A 24,560-nucleotide genomic window follows, 5' to 3' on the forward strand; every position below is an offset into this window, starting at 1 on the left:
CTATCCCGGTTACTTATAAATATTTCCTATAAAGAACACAGAGTGTTTAGGTTCTTCCTGAATTCCAAGGGCTTTGCCACAGAAGACGCTCAGGCTTTTCCGACCCAGCCATGCCCACCACGAAGTCTCCACAGCTGTGTGCCTCTGCGGACTCTCGGGCCCGGGGAGGCCGTGCTGCCCTGTCCCGTGGCCGCCTCTCCCCTGAGAGAGGTGTGTCTCTAGCTAACACCTGAGGAACTTTACCTGCCTTTACAAGTGGGGGTGTGCATACAGTTTCTTCTCCCCTATTTGAGCTCATGCTATAATGTATCTAATAATAAAAAATCCACTCATCCATCCAGAACCTGAAAGAAACTGCAGTTTACATTTTGTTTTTATTCCTTCCTTCCTTTTTTTTCTAATGTGGCACATACACATTTTTAAAAATTGGGGTTATACTGTACATAAAGTTTTAAATCCTAGATTTTCCTCTCATTACATTGCAGACGTTTCCCCCATTGTAATATCACACACTGTCATTTTAATGGCTGTCATGTAATTTACAATAATATAATCTACACACTATTATGGGATATCCTTTTTTTTTTTTTGTTATAACACTATGATGAACACTCTGAATACGAATCTTTGTCCACATATCTGATTATGTGCTTAGATTAGAATCTCAGAAGTTGCATTACTGAGTCAAAGAGAAAGTGCTACTAAAGATTCACATCTGCCTCCAAATCACCCTGGAGAAAGTTTACACCAATTTACATCCCCAGAAACCACGTGTGACCCTGCCCACTGCAAGAAGTTCTCACCAGCACCATACAATCTCTATTATTGGAGAGGCAAAAAAAAAGTTTCCATTTTGAATTTCCTTGGTAAATAATGAGAGGATCACTAAAAGTATTTTTTTTTCTTTTGTTAATGAAAATTTTCTTTGATTCAGATTCTCCCCTGGAAACTTTGGAGGAGTATGGCCCTGGGGACACCTTGAATTTAAGACCTCTGGTCTCCACAACTGTGAGGAAACAAATTTCTGTTGTTCCAGGACACCCAGTTGTGGTAATCTGTTACGGTGGCGCTAGGAAACTAATGCAGCTGAGTCTCATTTGTGGGTGAAATCTACCACCTAATATACAGAAGTCATATCTGTTTGTTCTGTATTCAGCTACTCATTTGTAATACTGAGGCTACTCACTGGGTCAGGGATAGTTCATTGGAACGCACCCGTAGATATGACTGCTCCCCAGCTCAGCGCACTGCGGAAGGAGCAGGCCGGGCCTGTCCCCTCCTAGGAACAAAGCCACACACACAGGGGGCTCCTGAGGAGGGGCACTGAGGGACCTCACTACTCCCAGCATATCAGAAACAAATTCTCACAAATCCCACACAGCTCAGGGACTGACAACACCTAGAGCCGCCTGCTCACAGCTAGGGAGTGAAGGTCCACCTGGGACAAGATGTGCTACATCCATGTCCCACACCCCTACCCTCTCCTTTACCACTGGCTCCAACTGAGACCAAAGGGGCGTACGTGGGCCCAGCTGCAGAGGGCAGGGTCACCTCTCACACAGGCTCGGCAGGCAGCTGTTTATCTGGTGTGATCTGAGGAGTCTATTCTCTGAGAAAGTTATGTCCTCCTCAAAATAGCTGGCCATCATCTAGATGCCCCCAATGGGAAAGTGTTACTTCCTGTTAAATGTTAACCTGTGTGGAATGTTCATTTTGGATGTAATTACTCTTTGAAATTAAATTCTAACACTGCAAAATATGATTTTGCCCTATTATGGTTTTCCTGTGAGACAGGAAATGGGGGTCCTGGTGAGGGGTAGCAGGCCTGTGCACATGTCCAGGCAGCCTGCCTGCCGAGCCCTCCCGTGGTCCCAGTTCTGCAGGCTGCCAGGCCAGGAAGCGCCCTGAGAGTGTCCGACTCCCAGGAATGCGCCTCACCTGCCACTTTGCTGGTTCTCAGTCTTGTGGGTTTCACACACCAACAAAATTTCAAGGGACTGACACAGAATTGCCAAATTTCACTTTGACAAGTGCATTTACAATTTGATAAAGACTTTAACAATTTTAAAAGTTTGTCAACTACTATGTGAGCATTTCATAGAAGAACGGTTTGACTCTAACTGCAGGAAGGGCATACCCTCTGAAGAAAGGGGGTAATGTTTAATGGGGTAAGTGTTGCTCAGAGAAGTTCACACATCGGCCCATCAGCCTCAACATGCTCTAGAGCAGGGCTCATCACCGCTAAGGGTGCCGTCCGTGGGACAGTGCTCAGGACCATGTCCTCTTCTCTTGTCTCCCATTACTCTGCCAGACACCTGCGAGGTGCGGCCTCTGCGATTCCCCTGGCACCCCTGCAGTGGGCTCTAAGTTCGGAGACCACCGGCCTTCTGAGATAAGGAAACAGACTGCTCTGAGGGAGGCTGTTTGATCTCCAGCTGTTCACTGTATGCTTCCGGCTTTGTGAATGAATCATTATAACTACAGTGACACCTGCAGCCATTTATCAGCATGTTAGAAGTTCTCACCCTGTTTTCCATAGTAAGACGAGATGCTTCCTGCTGGAACCTACTGTTGACTTCACTTTCTGTTTCAAATTGTTTCTTCAGGTGCTCACTGGCCTCCTGAATTTCTTGAATCTTATCAACCAGCTTCTCTTTTTCTTTGGTGTGTATTTCATCTTGGGTTTCTATGGTCCTGAGAAAAGGATAGAGGGAATTTTGCTATCAGTTTGACCACAGCAGAGAAGTCATTCATTGACATAGCAAGCAATGATGTTTCCAAAACTGGAAAAATACTTTGGCCAATGTAATACGTAAAGTGAATACAGGCATACCTCGGGGATATTGTGGGTTTGGTTCCAGACCACTGCAGTACAGCAAGTATCAAAATAAAACGAGGTATGCCTGCAGCACCTAAACAGGGGAGTCCTTGAAGCAGGGGAAGGAGTTCAGGGTTGGCTGGGGCATAAAACTGTCCCTGGACTGCTCGGTCTCCTCGCCCGGATGAGGGACTCTGGCCCCACCCCACCTGCACCCTTGAGGGCTCCCACAGGGCATCCACACCCACTCACACCCCTATGACCAACAGCCTGTAAACACTCTGGGCACCAGACTCTCAAGAAGCCAGGGACTGGAGGGAAGAGAGGAGAAGCCCATGAGAAGCATTCCAATGCGGCGTCTCACTCTTTCCTGCTATTTGGGGCCCTCTTTTCATCCCAGTCCTGTCAGTAAAACTGCATGACTAAAAATGCTCTCCAGGATGTAAAGTGTCCATTTATTCCTCTGAAAAATCAAGTATCTCAGCAAAGCCGAGCACCACCCTCATGGGGCTTCACCGGAGCCCCAGGCCCTTCGCTGGTCAGGATGTTAATTAGAGGGGATTATCAGTGAAGATTCTTTTCGAACATAGCTTTTAAGCCTTATCCTAAATAGCCTACTAGGAGAAAATCTGTTCTCACTCACACAATCTTATTTTGTCAATTTTTTGAACAGATAATCCACGTGCATGGCATGATGCTCTAAGGGTCTAACAGGGTACACAGTGCTGGGTCCCTCTCCTCCCTGCCCTGTTACTCCAGTTACCCTCCCTGGAAGCAGGTGATGTTTTATTTCTTGTATGTTTTCCCAGAGGTGTGTGTGTGTGTGTGTGTACACACGTGTACTTCTTTTCTTCATGAGTGGCAATATATCATACATCTTAATTAGCACCTTGCTTTTATGGCTTAATAACGTATCTTGGTATCTCCCCCAATTTCAGAAAAGCAGCACATAACACGGGCATGAACTTGAAGCACAGACGCGTTAACACTTACTCCCTTTGCGTTCCTTCCTCCTCTTGATAGCGGGTCAACTGATTCAAACATTCTTCTGGTTTTCCTGTGGTGGAAAGGACTGCCATGACTCTGGGGGCCAGGCCACTGCTTTGGATTTGGGTTTGGTCATGTTTTCAGTTATTAGGGATTCTAACCTGTATCCAACTAGAGATTTTGTTTGGCTTAAACTTTTCTTAAAGCTGTTTTTTTAAAATTGTGATATTTCACATAAAAATCTGGATTTCTGGCTTTTCCTTAAAAACAGGAGTATCAAGCAACACTGGGACTCACACTCCTCGGCATCAACCAGTTGCCCCTTTATGTGCCGTGTGCCTTACTGTTCCCTCCACCCAGCACTCTTCTCACTCTGTGTCACCTGCCTGGCCCCACAGAATCACAATTTGAGACCCACTCAAATTCTTTTCTGTCATTTCCTGGACACAGGAAGCCACTTTCTACGAGTGGGTTCATGATGGGGTCAGTTACCTTTCATGTTTTCAGTTTGTTCATTCAGGCGGATCTCAAGATCTTGATTCTGTTTTTCCAGTTCTGAAATTTGCTGTTTGAAGTCTGGGATCATCTTCAGAGAAGAATCAGGAATATTTGAATCTATACTTTCATCTATGAACTCTAAAATCTCAGAGCTACTCAGAAGCCAACTAAACTGTTGGGTGTCTGATGCTATGGACCATGTGCCTAGTGTAGCTGTGTAAGAGGGCCAGACTCGCTCGGCTTTGTGTTCTTTCACCTCAAGGTCTGTACAGTCACAAGCATGCTCACGGGGCGGTGCTCACACAGCTGCACCCCCCGTGACTGAGGTCTCTGGGGAGAGGAGGAAGTAGAGTCCGGGAGGCATTTGGAATTCTCCCGAGTTGACACTGGGGGAGTAGGGATGATGGTGAGGACAACGATGTGAGGGAACAGCAGCCCGCCTCTTAGGCCCAGAGACACCTCCTCCTCTAGGAACAGCAAAATCATCTCAAAGGGGCTGCACTGAGTTCCAGGCTGTGTACCACTCTGTTAGGGGAGGTCTGGAACTGTCCAGTGTGTTTCAGTATCCTTGTCCTGGTCTATCTGTATGTTTCTTTAAACGTTGGTCACCTCCACCCTCAGTCAGGTAAAAAGATATTTTCTCTTGTCCAAGTTATAAAAACACCCATGCCTCTGAAGTTCAAATGCGGAATACCTGTTTGATTGAGACTTTGGATCTCACTGCATATTCCTCAATAAAGTTTCACCAACAGAATAAACAAAGACATGAAGTTCCTTAACCACTGTTCCAATGTCTGCTGTGCCCAGGGTCACGTCTCCTCACCTGCTGACAGAGCCCTGTGTCCTAACACGCCCAGGTTAGGCAGAGGAGGAGACAGTGAAGAAGCAGAGAAGGGGCAGCCCGTGCAGGGGGCTGAGAAGCCTAGGAGAGCGCAGCGTCCTGATGCCAACAGATCAAGGAGGAAGGAGAGGGAGTGGTCAACACCATCAAATGCCAGGAGACTCAGATGAGGGTGAAAAGGAACCCTCTGTGCTCAGCCTTGTGTCAGCAGATGCGCTTAGTGGTAGGGGCCACGACAGAACGGGGCGGCTGCAGAGTAAATGGGTGAGTGGAGAAATCACAGTTAGGGGGCCATGGAGAAGCCTGTCCAGCTCCCCCTAAGGAATGGGGTGGTGGCTGCAGGGCATGTGGGGCTAAGGAGGGGATTTCTTTTTGAGTGAAGAGATTCCTAAAGCATCCCTCCTAAGCATTTAGGAGACTCCTAAGGCGTCTCTCCGTGGCAGCAGTGAGACAAAGGTGGTCGGCACGAGCAGGCATCCTGGAGCAAGTCCTTGAAAGGGTGAGATGAGGAGAGCAGGCAGACAGACCCACCTTCTGAACTCACACCGGTCTCGGGAGTCATCCTTCTACCTTAATGTTTTTTGTCACTTTCCAAGGGGTTTATGCTAGATTTAAAACACACAGATTTAAACACACACACACACACACACACACACACACACACACACAGAATCTGGACCCCCCTTTGGTAAACAAACACACTCTCAAATCAAAGTGCTCTCTAGCTTAGGGTGATTTTATAGTTTTATCTTCTGACCCTGTTATTTTACTCCTGGAAAACGTTAATTCTGATCCATCATTTTACTGCCAGGAAATTGAATTTTACCACTAACTTAGAACACCTCTAGGGTAGCGGCTGATACAGGGGCCCACGGCACAGACCGTACCATGTTTTCTGACGTTAGCCTGGCAACTTCGTGACGGATACTTTCATTGATGTCATTCTCTTCTCTAAATAACTTCTGCAAGTGGTTGATTTCTTGACTGAGATGCACCACTTTGAAGTTCAAAGCTTCAATCTCCTTCTCATAGCAGTCCTTCTGGGACTGGAAGTGGCTCTCTAAAACGCTTTAAGAGGGGGTCAAAAAATTGACCACATAGTATATCAAACTGTCATGTTGTACACTTAAGATTACACAATGCTATATACAATTATATCTTAATTAAGGCACAAAAATAAAAAAAATAGAAATCAGACGCATGGTCTTTCTCCTCCTGTGCTGATGACTGTGAGTGCTCACACGTGCAGCAGTTATGAAAACTCACAATTAGAACCATGGACAAAGTACATGAAGTTTACTTATGTACACAGAGTTACAGGTTATGGAATTAGAAACAGACAAAATAAATTCCTTTAACTAGTCAGGAACAAGTATGTGGCATTAACATGTAGTTAAAAGAAATTTTATTTTATACATTATTAATGTTACATTTTTACTATGGTAGTTAAAAAATATTTTCTGTATCATGAAACAATGGTAGAAATACATGCCTAGAATGTCTGACACCAAGAACGAACCCTAATGTACACTATCAACTCTGGTTGATAATGTGTCAATGTAGGTTCATCAATTTTAATAAATGCACCACTTTGCTGGGACATGTTGATAATGGTTGTGTGTGTGTGGTGGGGGGCACGTAGGAGGTAGAAGAGGAATCTCTGGACTTTGTGCTCAATTTTGCTATGAACCTAAACCTGATCAAAAAATAAAGTTTTTAGAATGAAATGGAAAAAAAATGCAGCAAACTTATTAAATTTAAACATATCTATATATCTATAGCAACACTGACTAACTTATTTGATATAATCAGTTTTCACTGGACAGATTATGGGTTTTAATTTCTCGACGGTTTATCCCATAAAGAGGCTGCTCCTCATTACTAAACTGATTACTTAATTCTGAAATAAATATTTCCAGGCATTATTAGATCATCATAAAGAATTTACTTTGTGTATCAACTCAATGTAAGATAAACTGACTTTCCAATAGGCCATTATCTCTGAAAGATCAAAAAGAACTTGGGGTAGGGGGCAGTTTCTCACCGTGTTGCTTTCTTTAGTCCTTCATAAGCAAACCAAAGTTCTCCATCTTCATTTAAATGTTCCAAATCTTCCACAGAGAGCCTGGAAAATAAGGAACATAAGAAAATCTATCATCTCTCTCATGGGTTCCATGTTTCTGAATGTTTGGAAATGCAAAACAATTACCTGCTTCTTACATCTTCAATGTCATAGCTTTCAAGAAGTTGTTTTGTGATCTCTGACATCTTTTCTGAGAGGAAAAGGCAGAGTTGGAATAAATTACATTTTTGTGTGATTTCTTTCCTTCCATTCCCTTCTTAGGGCCCAGTTTACTAGCTTCACGCAATCTTCAGCAACCATCCCATCAGCTAACTTGCCAGCTAGTCAACCAACCAATTAACCAACCTATGAGCTATGAAGCCAACTAGCTATTCAACCTATCAAATACTCAACCAACCAGCTAGCCAACCAGTCTCATACTGCTCAAGTTCCCTTAGCAGTGATGCCTGTGATAAATGCATCCTGCACCCCGTGGGCTCAGTGACTCCTATTTTTGTTACCTCGCATTTCCCGTTTTTGTGACTGCACATGTTTTTCCACATCTATCTTCTGTGTCTGAAGTAGTTCTATCTCTTTTTCAAATTCAGAGATTGTCTGAACCACAGCAATGGCCATAACAGGTGAAGAAAAGAACAGCTATTATGATTTATGTTAGACAAAGGGAATACTATTACAGTATCATGTTTCTATGCAAGGTACCCTCACTGCAGTTTCCCAATTAAAATCTTGTCAAACCATTGCTGCCCCATACATCATGGCCTTAAAGCATGTTTAACTGCTCAAAATATTGTTACTTATACCAGTTCACCTTGGTTGTATCAATAGAATTAGTTTTACCATCTAAAGGAAAAAACAGCTACTTTACTACAAACTTGGGGTAAAGTGGGGAGGAAGGGAAGCCGAGAGAAGCAAAATTAAAGGAGCTAAATCCTCTTTCACTATATGATGAAATCTTTGGGGATGTGGGCAAGGCCACCACCTTTGTGACTGAGGGCTGGGCTCTGGCTCGGTTTAGCTATGTGCAGCGGCAGGGCCAGGGAGCGCCCGGGAGGTTGGGGGTTGGCCATCACGGAGGGGCAGCTCTGGCTGTGGGGAAGAGGCTGAGTTCCGCCTGGACCCTGGCAGCTCAGCTTAAGGACCACAGGCGGTGGGAGCTATGGGAGGTATGCAGAGGTGAACAACCCCTCCTTGATATTTTCTAAGTGTTTAAGGGCTACAACTTCTGTTTCCACAGAGAGTGAGAAGGGAGACCAAATAGATATTTACTATTCACTTTTCATACACAACCTAGTCCTCTTAATGGGACCATAATGTGGGTAAGGTGATCTTGTACAGACAGGAAAATTGAAGCTGCATAAAGGTTAAATGGCATGTTCGGAGTCATGTAGCAAGGTGTTGGGGGCCCCTGGACTATACAATCTCAAAGTGATGCTCTTTTTAATATTTCAATAAATGTTCCAAGACATATGTGTATTTACTTACAGACTGTAAGTATAACTTGAAGATGGTCTTGGTGTCTCTGAATGTCAGACTCTCCTCAATATACCACATTGTAGAGTTTGGGCCACAGTTTTGGCTCCCAAAGAGGAAGTGAGTGACAAATATTGGTGCTTCAATCCAAGTACAGCCACATGATTTCCCAAGATACAGACTAGCCACATGACATGACTCCCAGATTGACATCATCCTTATGTGACCAGCAAGAATGAAGCAGTCATAGGAAGTTAGGGTCCTTCCTGAGCCCACAGGCCAATCTCCTACTTTTAAACAATAGAAAACCAGGGCCCACAGAACGGCAACAGCTCTGCTACAAAGTTCAGAGGCAACATATGCGTGCTTCCTAAAGCTCTTCTAAACCATGCATGGCTTTGCTACGGCAATTATAGAGAACATCACATAATCTTAACATTCTACTAACGTGTGTTTCACATATTTAGTGGGAGCTCAAAAAGCTTTTCAACCTTATACTGAAATGCTTTGCATTCAAAAACATACGGACACACTTCGTGTTTTCTGGGAGGGAAGGAATTTAGTTGAGCCTTGATTGTGCAAGCATGGATGATTGCTTTTTGTGGATTTTCTGATAGTAGTTTAAAATGTAAGATTCTGATAATAAGTTAATTTGATTTTAATATATGTATTTATAAATATATAAACAATATGATGGATAGTAAAACAAGGGCTCACACCAATTTATAATTTAATTGGGTAGGATTCTCAAGGTCAACATATTTGAATAACTATGTAAATATAGTTTCAAAAAAGTTAGAAATCTGGCTTTTAAAATATGAAAAACAATTCTTGCTAAGTCAGAGGCAGCTTGGGGGTTTACACTTGGAAGAACTGAAGGAATTGGGTCCTTTTGACTTTCCCCATTACAAATGCCGTCAGCCATCTGATCCTGGGGGCATGCGCACCTGCTCCCCCCAGCGGGTTAGAGGACTTGGGCAAAGAGCTCATCTGAAAGCCAGAGGCGCCTCTACCTTTGCCTGCTGGCTCAGTCGGGCCACCTCCCCCTTTAAGCCTTCGCAGGTGATGCGCTCTTCCTCCAGGCGATGCTGCAGCTGTGTTTTCTCATCCTTGAGAGCTTTAATTTCTTCTTTCAGAGACCAGATCTGCTTTTCATAGTCTTGTGTCTTCAATTCAAAACTTTTTTCAAGAAGTCTAGGCAGCAAAAAATTATTTAGAATTGTCTCAAAAGTCTTTATCCTGAAGTAAAACTATACATCATTTTGAAAATATTGGAAGACTGGAAAGGACGCAATGAGTTAATTAGGATCTATTGTGACAGTTCCAGTAAACAAAGGCCTTATTTTTAGCTGACTCTTCCCGGTCCCCTTAGGTTAAGGAAGCTTCTTATGCCTTCAGATCTGAGAAGTGTGGCTCTACAATGTCCAGCAAAGGAAAGTAGGATAGGAAGGCTAAACTTGGAAATCCAGTGGTGGCTGGGACACTGGACTCCCGAAGCCACCCCAGTTCCATGTAGTTCCCTGGAGGGGCCACTTGCTAAGCAAAGACTTTGGCCCTTTCTGCCAAGTCCTGGCCCCTACCAGGTTCTAAGGGTCCTGGAAGGTATTGGCTTGGTTCTAAACAAGTTAATACAGCCATTTAATATGTCAAAGGGTCCAGCCCTTCAAACAGTCCACAATAAACCAAATCTAGGTTCCTCAAAGTCCACGGAAACCCAATTCCTTCTGAGATGGTTGATTAATTAAACATGGGATGACTGACCAAGAAAACAACTAAGGAGAGATACATGGCCTGGATCAGCCTGACACAGTCCACAGGAGGTCAGCGAGAACTGAAGCAGTCCCAGGGGCTCTATGAGTTTATTAATTCATCAATCTACATACCAGGTTGTCAGCTCAATTTTATGACTTGCTTTTTATAGCTCAAAGAGAAAAACCCAGAGAAAGAGAGCCACGTTCCCCATAGGCTTTTGTTTCATTTCCTTTTATAAATATTAACATACTTTTAAACTTTGTTGTTAGGTCTTTCTAAAAACCACAGTGCTCCTAAGAGGCCAGCAAAACCTCTGAAGAAGCAAACTGCAACCAGAAGGCCTGTGTAAAAAGAATCTGAGACTCGCAGCCTGAACTGGCTGGGAGGCACCCACAGACTGTGGGCGTCTGTATGCCTCTCGAGGGCTGTGACGGGGCCGGGGATTTCCGCAGCCAGCCGACCAGGAGCCAGACTGAGGTCCAGGTGAGGGTGCTGCTGCGCACTGAGTGGGTCGGCAGAGCTCCAGGCAACCTGGCCCCAGCCTGGCTCTCTGAGCCCCTCTTTGAAATACCACTCCCAAGAGGGGCCCCTATCATGGTGAGATGTCAAGAACGGAGCTCTTGTCCTGGAGTTAATTAAAGAATGGACTTTTCAAGGTAAAGAGTCAAATATCTCTATTTTTAAACTGACATAGGATCATGAAAGACTTTATGCATTTGTGAACCCTTGAAGCTCTTCAGAGACATCCCCTTCCCTCACTTACTGGTGCCTGCTGCCCCACCCAGAGCCAGGCTCTCTGGCAACTAAGTGCACAGAGAAGTTGTGTAACTTACCCCCACCCCTACCCCATACAGCCCTGAGCCTTCTAGACCCCAGGAGAGACACATGCCAAGAATGTTCAAATCCCGCCAAATGCCCTGCCAGACATCCCTACTTTGAGATCTAAAACTTTGAGATAGGAGCACAGATCAGAGTCTTTGGAGATGAGCAAAGGTTTGATACTGAGATGGAAAAGGTGAGACTGGCGCAGGACAAGGTCATGGGGACCTGCCTTAATTTCTGTGAGATGGTTACATCCCTTATTGTCTGGGTGTAAGAACCAGGTTAACAAATACAACAGGTGGGGTAAGGGAGGGAGGTTGACTTCCTGCGCTATAATCTTACTTTTTGGACTTGATGAAATTTGAAAGGGGGGCAGTGTCTGAATGTCTCAGCAATAAAGGGAAAGCAAGAAACTCCAGGGCTTGAGCACCCACACCCGTACAACCTGCAGTGTCTGAAAGGTACACTCTGTGGGAATGAGCTCTCACAAATCTCAAAGTCTCTTGCTTCCTGAAAAAAGTCACACCTCACTCTCCTGTATTTGCAGTCTGCTACCTCCAAGCTGAGAGGCAAAATATAAAACAGCAGAGAGAGAACGAAGCCGGAGCTTTAAGGTAAACTACTAGATCTCATACATTCTTTGTCTTTCTTCTTTTTGCACATCATCAAAGAGTTGCTTGGTGAGGTCGTCCATTTTTTCTGTGAAAAGAGAAAGCTTTTTGAAATACGTCTGCAAACCAGAGCCTTGTTTCATGTCATACGTAAAGTAAGAATGTCCTTATCACGGGCTGTGTGTAACCAACAGGACTTGAGATGAGAGTATAACTGTCACTTTTATAAGTTAGAAATATGGATAAAGGGGGTTCAAAATAATAATTCTCACAAATTTGTCATGTTGGAAACTACAAAACAGTATTATGGTTAGTACTTTTACTGGTCTGAGTAAAATTTGTTTTGATTAAAAAAAGCATATTGGTCTTGCGGCAATAAATACTATTATTAAAAGTAAACAGAAACCCTGTGGGAAGAAAATGATCAATCTACGATAGGGTCTCTCCATCTCAGCACTGCTGACGCTTCAGGTAGGTAATCTCTGCTGTGCAGAGGGGACCGTGCTGCACATGCAGGGCGTTGAGCACATCCCTGGCTTCTCCCTACTGGAAGCCAGCAGCACGTGTGCCCCAGCTGTGACAACCAAACATGTCCCCAAGCATTCCAAGATGTCCCCGTGGAGGGGAACAAAAAGTGCTTTGGTTGAGAGCGACTCACTCATGACACCAAGGAAATAACAAAGTGTCTCTTCATCTGGGCAGGAGAAAGTACAAACAAGCTGCTGTTGCCTCTGCGTACAGGCGTCTCCTCCACAAAGTGTAGTTAACTGGACATCTAGGAAACAGTCGCTGGGCTTCCAGACATTCGGTGGCTCTGACAGCCGCGTGTTCCCACCATGTCCACACACAACAGGTGCCCACCGACACCGGAGCAGAATGACAGACGCAGCCCATTAAAGCCTGACACCCCTGTCTGGACTTAGCTGACAGCTTTTCCTTGAATTCCACCCCGTTTCTGAGTCCTGTCCTGGACAGGAGCCGGGGCATAAGTCATGAGAGGAACACTTCAAATCACCGGGGTTTTTAAAAAAAGCCAGCAGTTGGATTGTTTGCCAAACATCCCTGAATCAAAATGACTGCCTCAGAATGTTATGAGTCAGCAAGGAAATACTAGGGAAATGCTGAAGCTTAATAGAACCAGTATATTTGATACAGTTTCAACTCTCCATTCACTCGCAGAGTGGCTTCAGGTGTGTGCTGCTGACTGTCCTGGGCCATCTGCAAAGGCGCTAAAGAGGCTGCCCAAACGTGCTGCTCCTCCCAGGAGCAACAGGATGGTATCCAAGTCAGAATCTCAAAAAGGAGAAGCGACATTTGGTAACGTCCCTTAGTCACAGGTACAGGGTAAGCAACGACCGGTGCTCTTCACAAAACATAAGTTGCCATATGCAGGGAGACCCACAGGATAAGCAGTTTGTAGATACTAGGTGGGAGAGTGTGCAGGCATTTTTTAGAAGGAGGTATAAAATTCTCCACCCAAACATCAATGCTGACAAATATGTGACTTTCAGGGCACACCTGTGGCAATTTGGATCTTCTTGTGGGACATTCCACATAGAGCTAGAAAAAAGAACAAACACCCAGAAGGGCTTTGCCTTTCAACTCTTCACTCTTCTCTTTCACTGCAGTAAAAAAGGTGGAGGTAGGTAAGCCCTTTCCTAATTCAGGGTCAAGGTTCACTCACAGACCTCTGACCCCCTGTTCCCCAAGGCCCTCACTGTTACTTCTCAGACCGGGCGGAGGGCACGCAGCATCTGGACCAGGAGGGCATACCCATCCAGGGCAGCATCAGAACCGCCTTTCCTGCCCTGCTGGTCAGGACCCAGGGTGTTCACCTCCTCCTCCCACACTCTGACCTGAGCCCCCAGCCCCCAGGGCTCCTGCGCTCCTCCGGACCCTAGTGTAAAGGTGGGGACTAGATCCCCAGCCCTTGCTGCCCCCACATTAGAGCTTAAGGAAAAGATCCCTGGACAAGATAGGTGATTGAGTGTGGCGATTTAAACGACCTGGTCAGGAGCCACCAGGCTCCTGTTCCTGTTGGGGTTTAGCAAGGGCTCGGCATTAGCGTTTGAGTTGGAAAGCCACAGATGGACAGAGCTAGGGTGGCGGCTCCACACCCCCAAATGAAAGTCTGCAGCTAACAGCCTGAGGTGACGCGGCCCAGGCACTAAGCCGGGGCCCTCACTGAGGGCCAGGGCGGCTGTAGAGGGTGTGCGTGCCGCTGAAGCCAAGCAACTGAGACAGATCTGAAATCTGACTGCAAATTCTTGGCAAGTGACAAACATTACCCCAGTACCAACTGTGCATCAGGATCACCCCAAAGTATTAAAAAACCCACAGATGTCTGAATCACTCATGCCACCACCACGCAGATACACCCACATGCACACAGACACGCACACCCGTCTGCTGACGGAGAAGTTCCAGGCTTATGGCCCAACCATCTGTACGTTGCAAGTGGCCCAGGAGGGTCTGAGACAGGGACTGCTATGCTGACAAAAGATAGAAGTAAAACAGATGAATCCATAGGATAAAGTTACTATAATTTAAATAAGGTTGTTCTCTACAGAGCAAAATTACCCTACTACACTCAGTGTACACCGGATTCCTGATTCTACCTAACACTCGGTTCACACCCAACAGTTATTTCCCAAATGACTGGACGAGTGCATGTATGAATGTACAGTAGTCCCCTCTCATCCAAGGTTTTGCCTTCTACAGCTTCAGTTACCTGTGGCCAACTGTGGTCTGGAAGTGGATGACCCTCCTTTTGATGTGTCAACTGTAGCCTGACCCTACGTCAAAGGGCTGACTTCATTCCCTCATTTCACCTCATCACAGAGGCACTTCATCTCACATCATCACAAGAAGAATGGTGAGTCCAGCACAGTCAGATATTTTGAGAAAGACCAAATTCACATGACTTTCATTACAGTATATTGTTGTAATTGTTCTATTTTAAATCAGTTATTGTTAATCTCTTACTGTGCCTAACTTATAAGTTAAACCTTATCATAGGTAGGAATGTATAAGAACATAGCATACTTGGGGTGTGGTACCACCTGTGGCTTCAGGCACCCACTGGGGGCTTGGAACATACCCCCCGTGGATAAGGCGGGAACCACTGTATCAGGCCACGCTGGGCTTTACCTTTCAACTCTTCAGTCTTCTCTTGAAGCTTTAGCTGTATTTGCTCTTTTTGTATTTCCAGTTCTGAATTATGCTTCTGAAGCCTTGCCAATTTCTAGCACAGGGAAGAAAAAATAAAACTTTGATGAAAATCTCATTTCAAGTTCTGTCATTATTGTCTTTCTTGATGTAAAGCTGTGTATTTTTAAATTTGTATTTTTCTTTTGATCTCAGCTCCTAACCATCGGTAACACCAGCACTAGCCAACTGCAGGATGCTGCATTTATTTCATATGCAAGGACTCCAGATGACCGAGCAGACAGCAGGTCCCACCCCAGCCCAGCGATGGCTGAAACCAGGGAGAAAGAACCGAATCAAAGTTCTCCTCAAAGTTAAGGAAACTTGTCTATCCTGTTCTTGAGCTTCTTGACAGTCAGCGAATTTAAATCCTTAATATATGACATAAATTCTGGTATAAGATGGATTTACACTTTGGGACTGTTACTGCTCAGAAAGGATGTGTGATCATGACAGAAATTCTATGATTTCAGCTTCTCCTGGTGAAGTGTCTCCTGGTCTGGTGGCCGGGGCCCCCATGGTGCTGATGGCTGATGACCAGCAGTGCGGGCAGGGCACCGTGTTGGTGCCACTGGGCACTGGGCCACAGGGAGGGCAGATGATGCCTGGGGCTCCAGGCTGCCCTGGCCCGGGTGCTGGAGGACTTTGGGAAGCACAGGAGAATGGATGGTAATAAAGACCTCTCTTTAGAGAACATTAGCTCATGCTTGAGCAGGGCTCTGTGATAGGGATTTGGCTGAATCATTTCATCTGACAACTTTACCCTCACAATTCTGTCACAGTCCCTTTTTGTGATTCCCATTTTACATATGAGGGAACTGAAGTTCAGAGAGGGTAAGCGACTTGCCCAAGGTCATCCAGCCAGGCAGCGGCAAAGCAAAATTTTAACTAGAGACATCGGATTTCTGTATGTACTGCTTTGTACTACTCCACAGATATGAAAACCTTCCCTAAGCTTTGCACTGCTCTTCCAGGGAAGCTGCTTCAGGGGACACCCCAGGTGGACAAGCTTCAGGGGACCAGCATCCTGGAAGACAGGGAAGCATCTGCCCAGGGCTCCTTCTCTGGCCTTCCATCACTTTAAAAGTTGAAAAGAAGAGGGAATGCTGTGCTGTGCTTCTTGAAGCCTGAGCCTTCTCCTCCCGCCTGGGCCCGAGGCCTCTGCTCTCCCCTCCCCCAGCAGGCAGGCTCCCTTAGGTAATGGAAGCCAACAGCACCACCTGCTCTGCTCTGCAGGAATCTGCTTCATGGGACAGCGCCGAGCCAGGGCCCCTTCCGCGGGGGGCCTCGCACGGATTCCCACAGCCAGCCCAGCACGGACCTCTTCCATGGCGGCCCTGCACCTCTTCCCGTTCTCCTCGTAACTGTGCCTGTGGGTGGCTGCTCTGTCCAGTGCTGATTCCAGTTTCTGAATCTTCTCCATGTCACCAGCCCGAAGAGCAGCCAGACTGGTCAGCTTCTCTACTAACCCGTGGTTCTCCTTGTTCTAGAGAAAAAAAACCCAGCAGACACATACAGGTTCATCCCAAGTAAAGAAGCTGTTTCATTTGCTTCTCATAACCTGTAACATGGCATCTATGTTAAATCGGAGGTTTATTTACACGGAGCACATGTCACTGCAATGGCATGTGTGAGCATGTTCATCCCAGTGAAAACAGCGAGGCACGGTTGTCAGGTGAGTGTCTTCCTGAGCTGGTGGCCCCTCCAGTGTGGGATATGTCAGTCCTGGAGCAACCCCTGGGTCATCGGCTGGACTGTGTCTGCCACTGCCCCCCGCCGCCTCCCACACACACCAAATTCACATAAGTCCTAACACCCAGTACTTTGGAATGTGACCGTATCTGGAGGCAAGGTCTTTAAGGACATAATTAAGGTCGCGTGGACGGGCCCTAATCCAGTGTGACTGGTTAGAAGACGAAATGAGGACATAAACACACACAGAGGGAAGATGATGTGAAGACCGAGGGAGGAGACAACTTTCTAGAAGCTGAGGACAGACAAGTCAGGAGGAACCAACCCTGCCAATTCCTGATCTTGGACTTCCAGCCTCCAGAACTGTGAGAAAGTGACTTGTTTAAGCCTCCCAGTCTGTGACGGTTAGTTACAGCAGCCCTAGCAGATGGTGCACGCAGAATGGAGCCAGGCAGCATTGGGTCTCCCACAGGCCCTGCTACCAGGTGGCCTGGGCTATTTTTCAGAGCACAAGCCATATAACATGCCAGCCTGTTCCCAACAGCACAATGAGGGGAAACTGCATGAAAACCTCAAGTTTATTTGTTTGCACATTCATTATTTTACTAAGGACCCTTACAATATAGCTCAGGGCTAAGTTTAGCGCTCACCTTGGGAGAATCAGGGTATTATTTGAGACGGGCCAGGAGTGAGGTTTATAGATTTGGGTGCTGCATATTCCATAGCCCTCCCACACTGGCTGAGAGCATGTGGATTTTTTTCCTACCAGTGGGAATGGTATGGGAAGTATTCCCAAACTAGGCAGGGCTGCAGCTGGACCATATGGACTTTTGGGCAACTTAGAAAATGGCAGCTCTCCTGAGCCAGCACAGTCCTGAGGGAGCATGGTTTGGTGTGCAGACAGCACCTCTGCCTCAAGGCAGTTCAGCTTTTACCAGGACACACAGGTTGGCAGGCAAAGCCAGGCTGGATTTCAGCCCCAGTTGCCCTCTAAGGCAACTGCTCTTGTGCAGTGTACAACCTACACAACCATATTTAGCAGCCTCTTAGAGTGTCCTGTTGTCTAGTTCAGGTGGTCCATGTAAACTGTTGGAACCTCCTAACATAGGCAAAAATCTCAAAAGCACAGCTAAGGACCTGGCCCAGAACAAAATAAATCTGCTAGAATAAGCAAATATGAAAGACGCGTTCTGAACACCTACCTGATCTTCTAGCTTTTTCTGCAAACGCTGGACCCTGTAAGTAAGCTGAATGTTGAGCACAAATCGTCGGATATTCTGGAATCTGCGTCTGGCCAGCCATGCCCGTGCATACTTCTGAAGGATCACAGCCTTGTGTTCCTCCAGCATCTTTAAAACAAAGAGTTTGTGAAATGCAGATTGGATGCCCACTGTTTCTCTCAACTCCTCCCATGTTGGGAGATGCAACTACCAAAATATTCCCAGTGTAAAATATGAATTCCTTGCAATCAATATGAGCCCTATTATAACTGAACTTCTGAGGCAATAAGCAAATCCTACCTGTGGCAGACAGGTACGAACAGACATCCACATACCAGAACTCCCTACTCTCCAGGAAGGCCTTCACCAGAGAAACCATCTCACTACTGCTGGTGAAAAATAACACGAGCCCTGGCAAACCCATGTCCCAGGAAAGGTGTGGTCTCAGCCGCACCTTTCGATACCTCCTCCTTGCCAGGAATCCTCGGGTGTAGGCCTGGATGGTGACGGTGGCCACCCGAATCAGTTGGTACAAATTGCGAACAAGATATCCACGGCAGTACTTCTGAAGGATTATGGCTGCCCAGGCTTCCTTTAGGGCTGTGGCAGTAACAGCTTTCCTAGGTTAAAGAGAATGCAGAGTAGCGTCTGTTATCCCGGGCACTGGCTTCTCCTAGAGAGCGCCCAGCTCAGGCAGCACTTTCTTCCTGCGGAATAGTCAAATGTTCTGCAAATCTACATCAAACTCTGTAAGTGGTTTATTCTACTCAGCTTACCATACGTGACCACAAAGCTGGCTGTGGCGTTGCCCTCGCGCCTTCGTCTAGCCATGCATTCTGCGGGAAATCTAGCAGGAGGATCTAGATCAGGGGTTGGTAAACTGCGGCCTGGAGCGAAATCTGCAGCCTTCCTACCTGTTAGTGTCAAGTTTTACTCCAACACAGTCTCACTGACTATTTACACACTGCCCACTGCTGATTTCAGGCTACAACTGCAGAGTTGAAGTTGTGAGAGAAACTGCAAGGCCCTGAAAGCCCAAAGGTTTTGCTCTTACAGAAAAACACTGTCAACTCCTGTCTAAAAGGCTAGAGGGGAGGACAAAATTCTTACCTTCAGAGTTTACAACCTCATAGGGCAGACAGGCTTACAAACGGCTGAGTAGGATATGAGAAAAAATAACTATTAAAAATCTGTAAGAGAGATCTTAAAGCACTACCACTCTGCATGGGAAGGGCTGACATGGGAGCCGGCCCTTGATTAACAAGTGGGATTTCTGTAGACAGTGAGATTGGAAAAGGCCTCTCAGGTGGAGGGACCAGTGAGGGCATGGAGGCCTCGCTGTGCCTGAAAAATTCAGACAGAGAATCTGTCTGGAATTGCTAGAATATAAGATACATGGAGAAAATTAGTTGTCAGTGAAATTAGGAAAAATAGATGGGGCCATTTGTTATCCAAAAAATGTATTTATTGAACAACTACTGTCTGACAGCCATGTTGCTGCATCCTAGGTGCAGAAGCAAGTGTAGCCAGACAAGTTTGGCCCCTGTCCCCACAGGGCTTCCATTCCTATGAATGCATCTGCCATGGAGGGGCCTCAAAACCATGTGAAAGACAGAGCCCTTCTGCAGGGGACAGCCCACAGGAGACATGGAAGGCAGGCGCGGGCTTGGGCTGGCCCTGCCTGAGGAAGACGGAAGGGAAAGGCACAGGTGGGGGCTGGGCTGTAAGAACAGAGGGCACAGATGAGGGCTACTCCAGGGCAGTGGCATGGGGATGGAACGATGGGACAGACAGGAGATGCAAGCAGGGTGTAGAAATGTCAGGCCATGGTGATTCCCAAGAAGGTGAGCATGAGCCTGGGGGAGAAGATAACTGGGTGTTTCCTGCCCCGGAGACCGCTGCTCTTAGCTTATATATTTGCATGTAAGATGGGCACCTGGGGAAGTGGGCCAGGGGCTGGGATGGCAAGTCCAGTTTGGGCATGCCGAGATGAAGGCTGTGGTCTGCCACTCACATGGAGAAGTCCAGATGCTGCCGAGGTGAAGCCTCAAGCTCAGGAAGAGGTCAGGCTCAGAGACACAGCCTGACCCTTAAGCACCTTCCTTCTCGCCCATCCTCACAGCATGCCAAGGAGCAGGCAGAGCACACAGAACACAAGCCGGGAAGGATGCCCACCTCACTGGCCAGCCCAGCATGAACTACTGGGGGCACTGGAGGGGTGGGGTGGACATGACTGCAGGAGCTGCCCTCTACTCAGCCATCCCCCTGCGGCTGCAGCAGCCTTCCCAGGGGGCCCTAGGTTTGCTGGCAGGAACTTGCCACAGATTCCCTCTGGCACGGTCTGCCCCCCAACCACTGGCAGGTGGTCAGATCAGTGGCTATTCATGGCATTTATTCAGGGGCTCCACCAGGACCCTGATCGTCTCAGGCATCTTCAGTTCCTACAGACAAGGGGCCCAGTCCTTCTATCTGTTCTCACTGGGATTTCCAACTCTGATCAGAGCTTCCTCTCTTCAGGGTCCTGGCCGTCACCTCTGCCATGTGGGGGCACAGGCAGAGCCAGTGTTAGCTGTCCCTGAGGACACCTTCTCATCTTGAGGCACGTGGCCACCAGAAGGCATGCACACACACACCTCTGCATTACCAGGCCCAGCAGAAAGGCCTTTGGCCCTTGTCGGGCACGTCTCCCTGGAGGTGATCAGCAAAGAAAAGCCACACAGTTCCACACCTCTGCCTTGGTTCCAACATACCTCACGGTTTGCTGACCCCGGAAGTACTGCTGGATTATCCGGGCAGCTTGTCTCTCTCGGAGGAATTTTTTCCTCTGGAGCCAGCCACGGATGTGCTTTTGTATCATAACACAGCTCTGCCTCAGTTTATCTAATCTGAGTTTCTCTAGATAAGCCACTTGTCCTGCTCTGAAGAAAATTTTGGTTTTACCAAATTGGTACTGATTAGAGTCCTGGAAGACAAAAAATGATAGAATTAGAAATAAAATCTTTCATATTTTCTCTAATATGTGGAAAATGTTTACAGATTTGAAGATGCCAAAAACATTGTTGTTTTGACCTATTTGTTCTTTGCCATAAAGCAGAAAAATCCTGATCATGATCTGGAAATTCACATTTTGACTTGTCTGCTTAAAGCCACTTTGGGGGACGAAATGGACTTGAGGTTAAGATTTGCATCTGTGGGATGCACAACCCCATGGTGGGGGTGTATGTGTGTGCTTTCCCTGTGATTCTCGGCTGGGCCTCTGGGGAGCTTCAGCCTCTTATAGGTGGTTTCCAAGAAAGAACAGAAGAACCTGCAAAGGTTTGGTTTCTGTCTTCATTTGGGTTTTCTTCCCCACCCCCTTTCCCAGCCATCATCACACTATCCCTTCCTCTGTCCGTCATCACTCGTCATTCTGGTAGTAACTTAAATCCATACTGAGTGCCATATCTGGAATCCAGCCGGCTCAGTGACCATCCCAGCAGACCATGTAATAGATGCCAGGCCCGGGGCAGGCCCCTAGACTGTGGGGGACACAGCAGGACAGGAGGGCACTTGAGGTAGCCAGGGTTTGAATCTGGGTCCCTGCCACCAGGAGATGATGCCCCCATGGAGCGTGTCTGCTCTGACCCTCTCAGCACAGAAATGCTTGGGCACATTCTCCTCCTTCTTTATGGCAGTTATGGTTCTGACACTGAGGCAAAGACGAAGAAACCCATTTGGGAGGTGAGCGTCTCCACACAGGCCGTAACCGTCCACGATTCCAGGAGGTGAGCAAGACTGACCTGGATGAGCCTGTGCAAAACCACTTTGCACACTTCCTTTTTGTCGCTGAATGAAAGCTCCTGCTTGGTCATGAGGACACCGTAGCGGCTGTAGAACTCAAGATACGTCCACCTGGAAAGTCACAGTGGGATCTAAGGAGGCGCGCCGGAGAGGAGGCGCATCACGTCTGTGGGGCTCGCCGCTGGACCTGCCGCTGCTGGTGGGGTGGGGTGGGGTGGGGTGGAGTCTGTTCTGGGAAGATGGCACAGGCCTGTGACACCTCTGCCCCCGCCACCAACACCCGAGCATGCCTGTCTGCTCCCTAGATGGTCTTTGTTAATGCTACCCTCCAGCCGCCTTCCCGGGAGCACCGGGGAGGCAGCAGGTGACTGTCACTAGCAGTGGACGTGGGTGATGGGTGGGAGGGAGGCAGCCTGTGTCTCATACACTGCCTGCACATCACCCAGTTCTGGCCTTCCCACCACACAGAGGGAAAAATCTTGGGGTGTCTTATGAGAGTATCTGACAAAGCGAAGCAGCCAGTCCCCTTGGCTGTCAGCACAGACCAGAAAGTGGGCGCTTTTCCCCAAACACAAGGACCGATGTGTACCTGGAGGGATAGCTCTGTGCGCTAATGCGAATCGTTTCTAAAACGCCACAGGCTCGCAGCTGCTGAACAATTCTTTTGGAGTCAAACCTTAAAGAAGATGATTTTATAATGAGTTATGCCATCATGATTGATAAGTATGCCCATAAAAAGAGCGGCAGACCTTCCTAGACTGTGAGCTCCCGGAGAGTAGGATCTGTCTATGCAATCCCCCTGTCGGCACCAGGCAGATCCTTAGTAACTGTTGGGTGTCAAAGGAAAACAGAACCACTGTGAACGAGTTCAGAAAGCTCTGCTGAGCTTATGGAGAAAGGAGCAACTAATTGGCGGTGACAGGGGAGTCTTGTGGGGGAAATGGCCTTTTCTTTGAGCTTTGAGTGACAAGCAGGGTGGAAGAAACATTCATGTCATCTCAGCCAAGCTCCTGTTTTCAGGTTTGAGTTCCTTTTACAAGACACCCAACACGTGGCCCTCTGGCTGAGGTCTGACCCTCGGGCGACCCACAGACACATTCACCGCCTCCACGGACAGGGTGCATGCCCCTTGGACACCCCCTCACTCTAGGCCCTGAAAGACCCTCACAACTTCCACTCACGGGTCTGAGGCCTTTCCTCGGGGCTTCAGAGAACAAGTCTAACATCCCCTGGCATGTTTGAGGGCAAAACTTCTGCTCCTTTAGAGCCTTTCTTGTAAAAAACAATTTTAAAAAACATTAAGGTATTAGCATTATATTAGTTGTAGGTCTACAATATAATGATGCACTGTTTGTATTTAGTACGAAATGATAACTAGTGTAAGTGTAGTTAACATCCATCACCACACAGTTAGGGAATTTTTTCCCTTGGGATGAGGATTTTTAAGGTCTAGTCTCTTAGTAACTTTCAAATCTGCAAAAACAGTATTGTTAACTATGGTCACTGTTGTGTACACAAATTCTTCTTAGCATCAAGGAGAATGTTCTGGCTCTCTCAGTCTACACTCTCACTGCAGACTGTTCTTTCAGATTGAGCCCCCTTGTTCACCCAGGGGATGAGGTGGCTCAGCCAGGGGGGTTGTACTAACATTACAGGTAAAGTGCAGAAATGTTTTGAATTGTGTGAAAACTCGGAAACCATAAAGTTCAAGACAATTATAAGCAAATTCTCCAACATGACGGCAACAGCCTCCTCAGGGTCTCCCTCTCTGCTGCACTTACTCAAAGGGTAGCTTCTCGTCGTTTGGCTTGATACATCGAACATAGTGGGGTGTGGTTGCATTGAGGGTCTCCATGAGCAAGTACAGAGAGCTGCGGAACTAGAAAATAAGGTTACAGAACAAACGTACTGAAATTGAACACTTACATCAAGGCCAAAAAAAAACCCCAAAAAAACACAAATGGCCCAACTTTTTCAAAGAAGAGGAAGATTTAACTTCATGGATGAACATGTATTAGGAAAGCTTTCGATCCATGATTGTGACTATCAGCATGTCCTACTGTTCTGGACAGAACTGCTCCTTAACAGCAGGGACCTTAGTGATCGAGTCACTGTGCAGACCCACGGTTCGATCTGGTGTGTGTAGCCTTGGACGCTGAGGTATGATGGTGATGAGCTATTGTTTTCCTTTGCATTTGTATTCATACTGCATTTGAAGCAGCTCAGTGCCCACATCCAGGCCTGGTTCCCTGGGGGCCTGGCCTGTGCCCGTGGCCCCCTCACCCTCAGACACGCTGGGTACCTTGCTCCCCACTGTGGTCCGTAGCTGCTTGCTGTTTGGCTTGATGACTTGCTTTGCAGCTTTAACTGTGATCGCTGAACCGAAAGGGGAAGAAGAAACCAGATTTTCTCGAAAAAAGTTGGCACAGAGATGAAACTGGAAGGAACAGAAAGGACTTCAGTGTCCCAAAGTGTTCTTTCAGAGCCCTCAGCTTGCAGACCAAATAAATGGTCACAACAGCCCCAACTGAACCACTGGGGGTTAAGTTAGCTCAGCCAGTCTCCACAGCCAAATCCCAATTCTGTGGGAGGGTCACCCTCACTGGGGACAACCCACGACTTCTTTCCCAGGAACGGGGACAGAGCAGAAAGCTGTGTGACGGTCCGCATGCGGGAAGCACTCACAGTCAGCAAGTGGAAAGTGACCAACACTCACTGCTCCCAGCCCAGTGCCTGGCTCACATGGTTTCCATACCTGCAATCTCCTCCCTCCTGCCCT

At 47.1% G+C, this 24,560-nt stretch overlaps 1 protein-coding gene across 6 annotated transcripts in view; it reads right to left on the minus strand.

Moving 5' to 3' along the window:
• Positions 1 to 24,560, minus strand: part of MYO5C (myosin VC) — an 88,922-nt gene that overhangs the window by 21,219 nt on the left and 43,143 nt on the right. For all 6 annotated transcript variants that reach the window (XR_008992606.1, XM_036917758.2, XM_057488810.1 and 3 more), the window contains 18 exons: positions 24,084 to 24,218; positions 23,563 to 23,660; positions 22,371 to 22,457; positions 21,781 to 21,892; positions 20,752 to 20,963; positions 18,456 to 18,621; positions 17,984 to 18,130; positions 16,411 to 16,575; positions 15,033 to 15,126; positions 11,907 to 11,970; positions 9,711 to 9,891; positions 7,728 to 7,821; positions 7,354 to 7,417; positions 7,189 to 7,269; positions 6,032 to 6,212; positions 4,298 to 4,391; positions 3,812 to 3,875; positions 2,526 to 2,694 (listed from right to left, as the gene is read on the minus strand). Coding sequence is in view for 5 of the 6 variants with exons in the window: in XM_036917758.2 (XP_036773653.2) it covers positions 2,526 to 2,694; positions 3,812 to 3,875; positions 4,298 to 4,391; positions 6,032 to 6,212; positions 7,189 to 7,269; positions 7,354 to 7,417; positions 7,728 to 7,821; positions 9,711 to 9,891; positions 11,907 to 11,970; positions 15,033 to 15,126; positions 16,411 to 16,575; positions 17,984 to 18,130; positions 18,456 to 18,621; positions 20,752 to 20,963; positions 21,781 to 21,892; positions 22,371 to 22,457; positions 23,563 to 23,660; positions 24,084 to 24,218 (2,208 nt within the window). In the remaining variant the exon portion in view is untranslated. The remainder of the gene's footprint in view (positions 1 to 2,525; positions 2,695 to 3,811; positions 3,876 to 4,297; positions 4,392 to 6,031; positions 6,213 to 7,188; positions 7,270 to 7,353; positions 7,418 to 7,727; positions 7,822 to 9,710; positions 9,892 to 11,906; positions 11,971 to 15,032; positions 15,127 to 16,410; positions 16,576 to 17,983; positions 18,131 to 18,455; positions 18,622 to 20,751; positions 20,964 to 21,780; positions 21,893 to 22,370; positions 22,458 to 23,562; positions 23,661 to 24,083; positions 24,219 to 24,560) is intronic.

Source organism: Manis pentadactyla, chromosome 11 (assembly GCF_030020395.1).
Source record: "Manis pentadactyla isolate mManPen7 chromosome 11, mManPen7.hap1, whole genome shotgun sequence".
NCBI lineage: Eukaryota > Metazoa > Chordata > Mammalia > Pholidota > Manidae > Manis > Manis pentadactyla.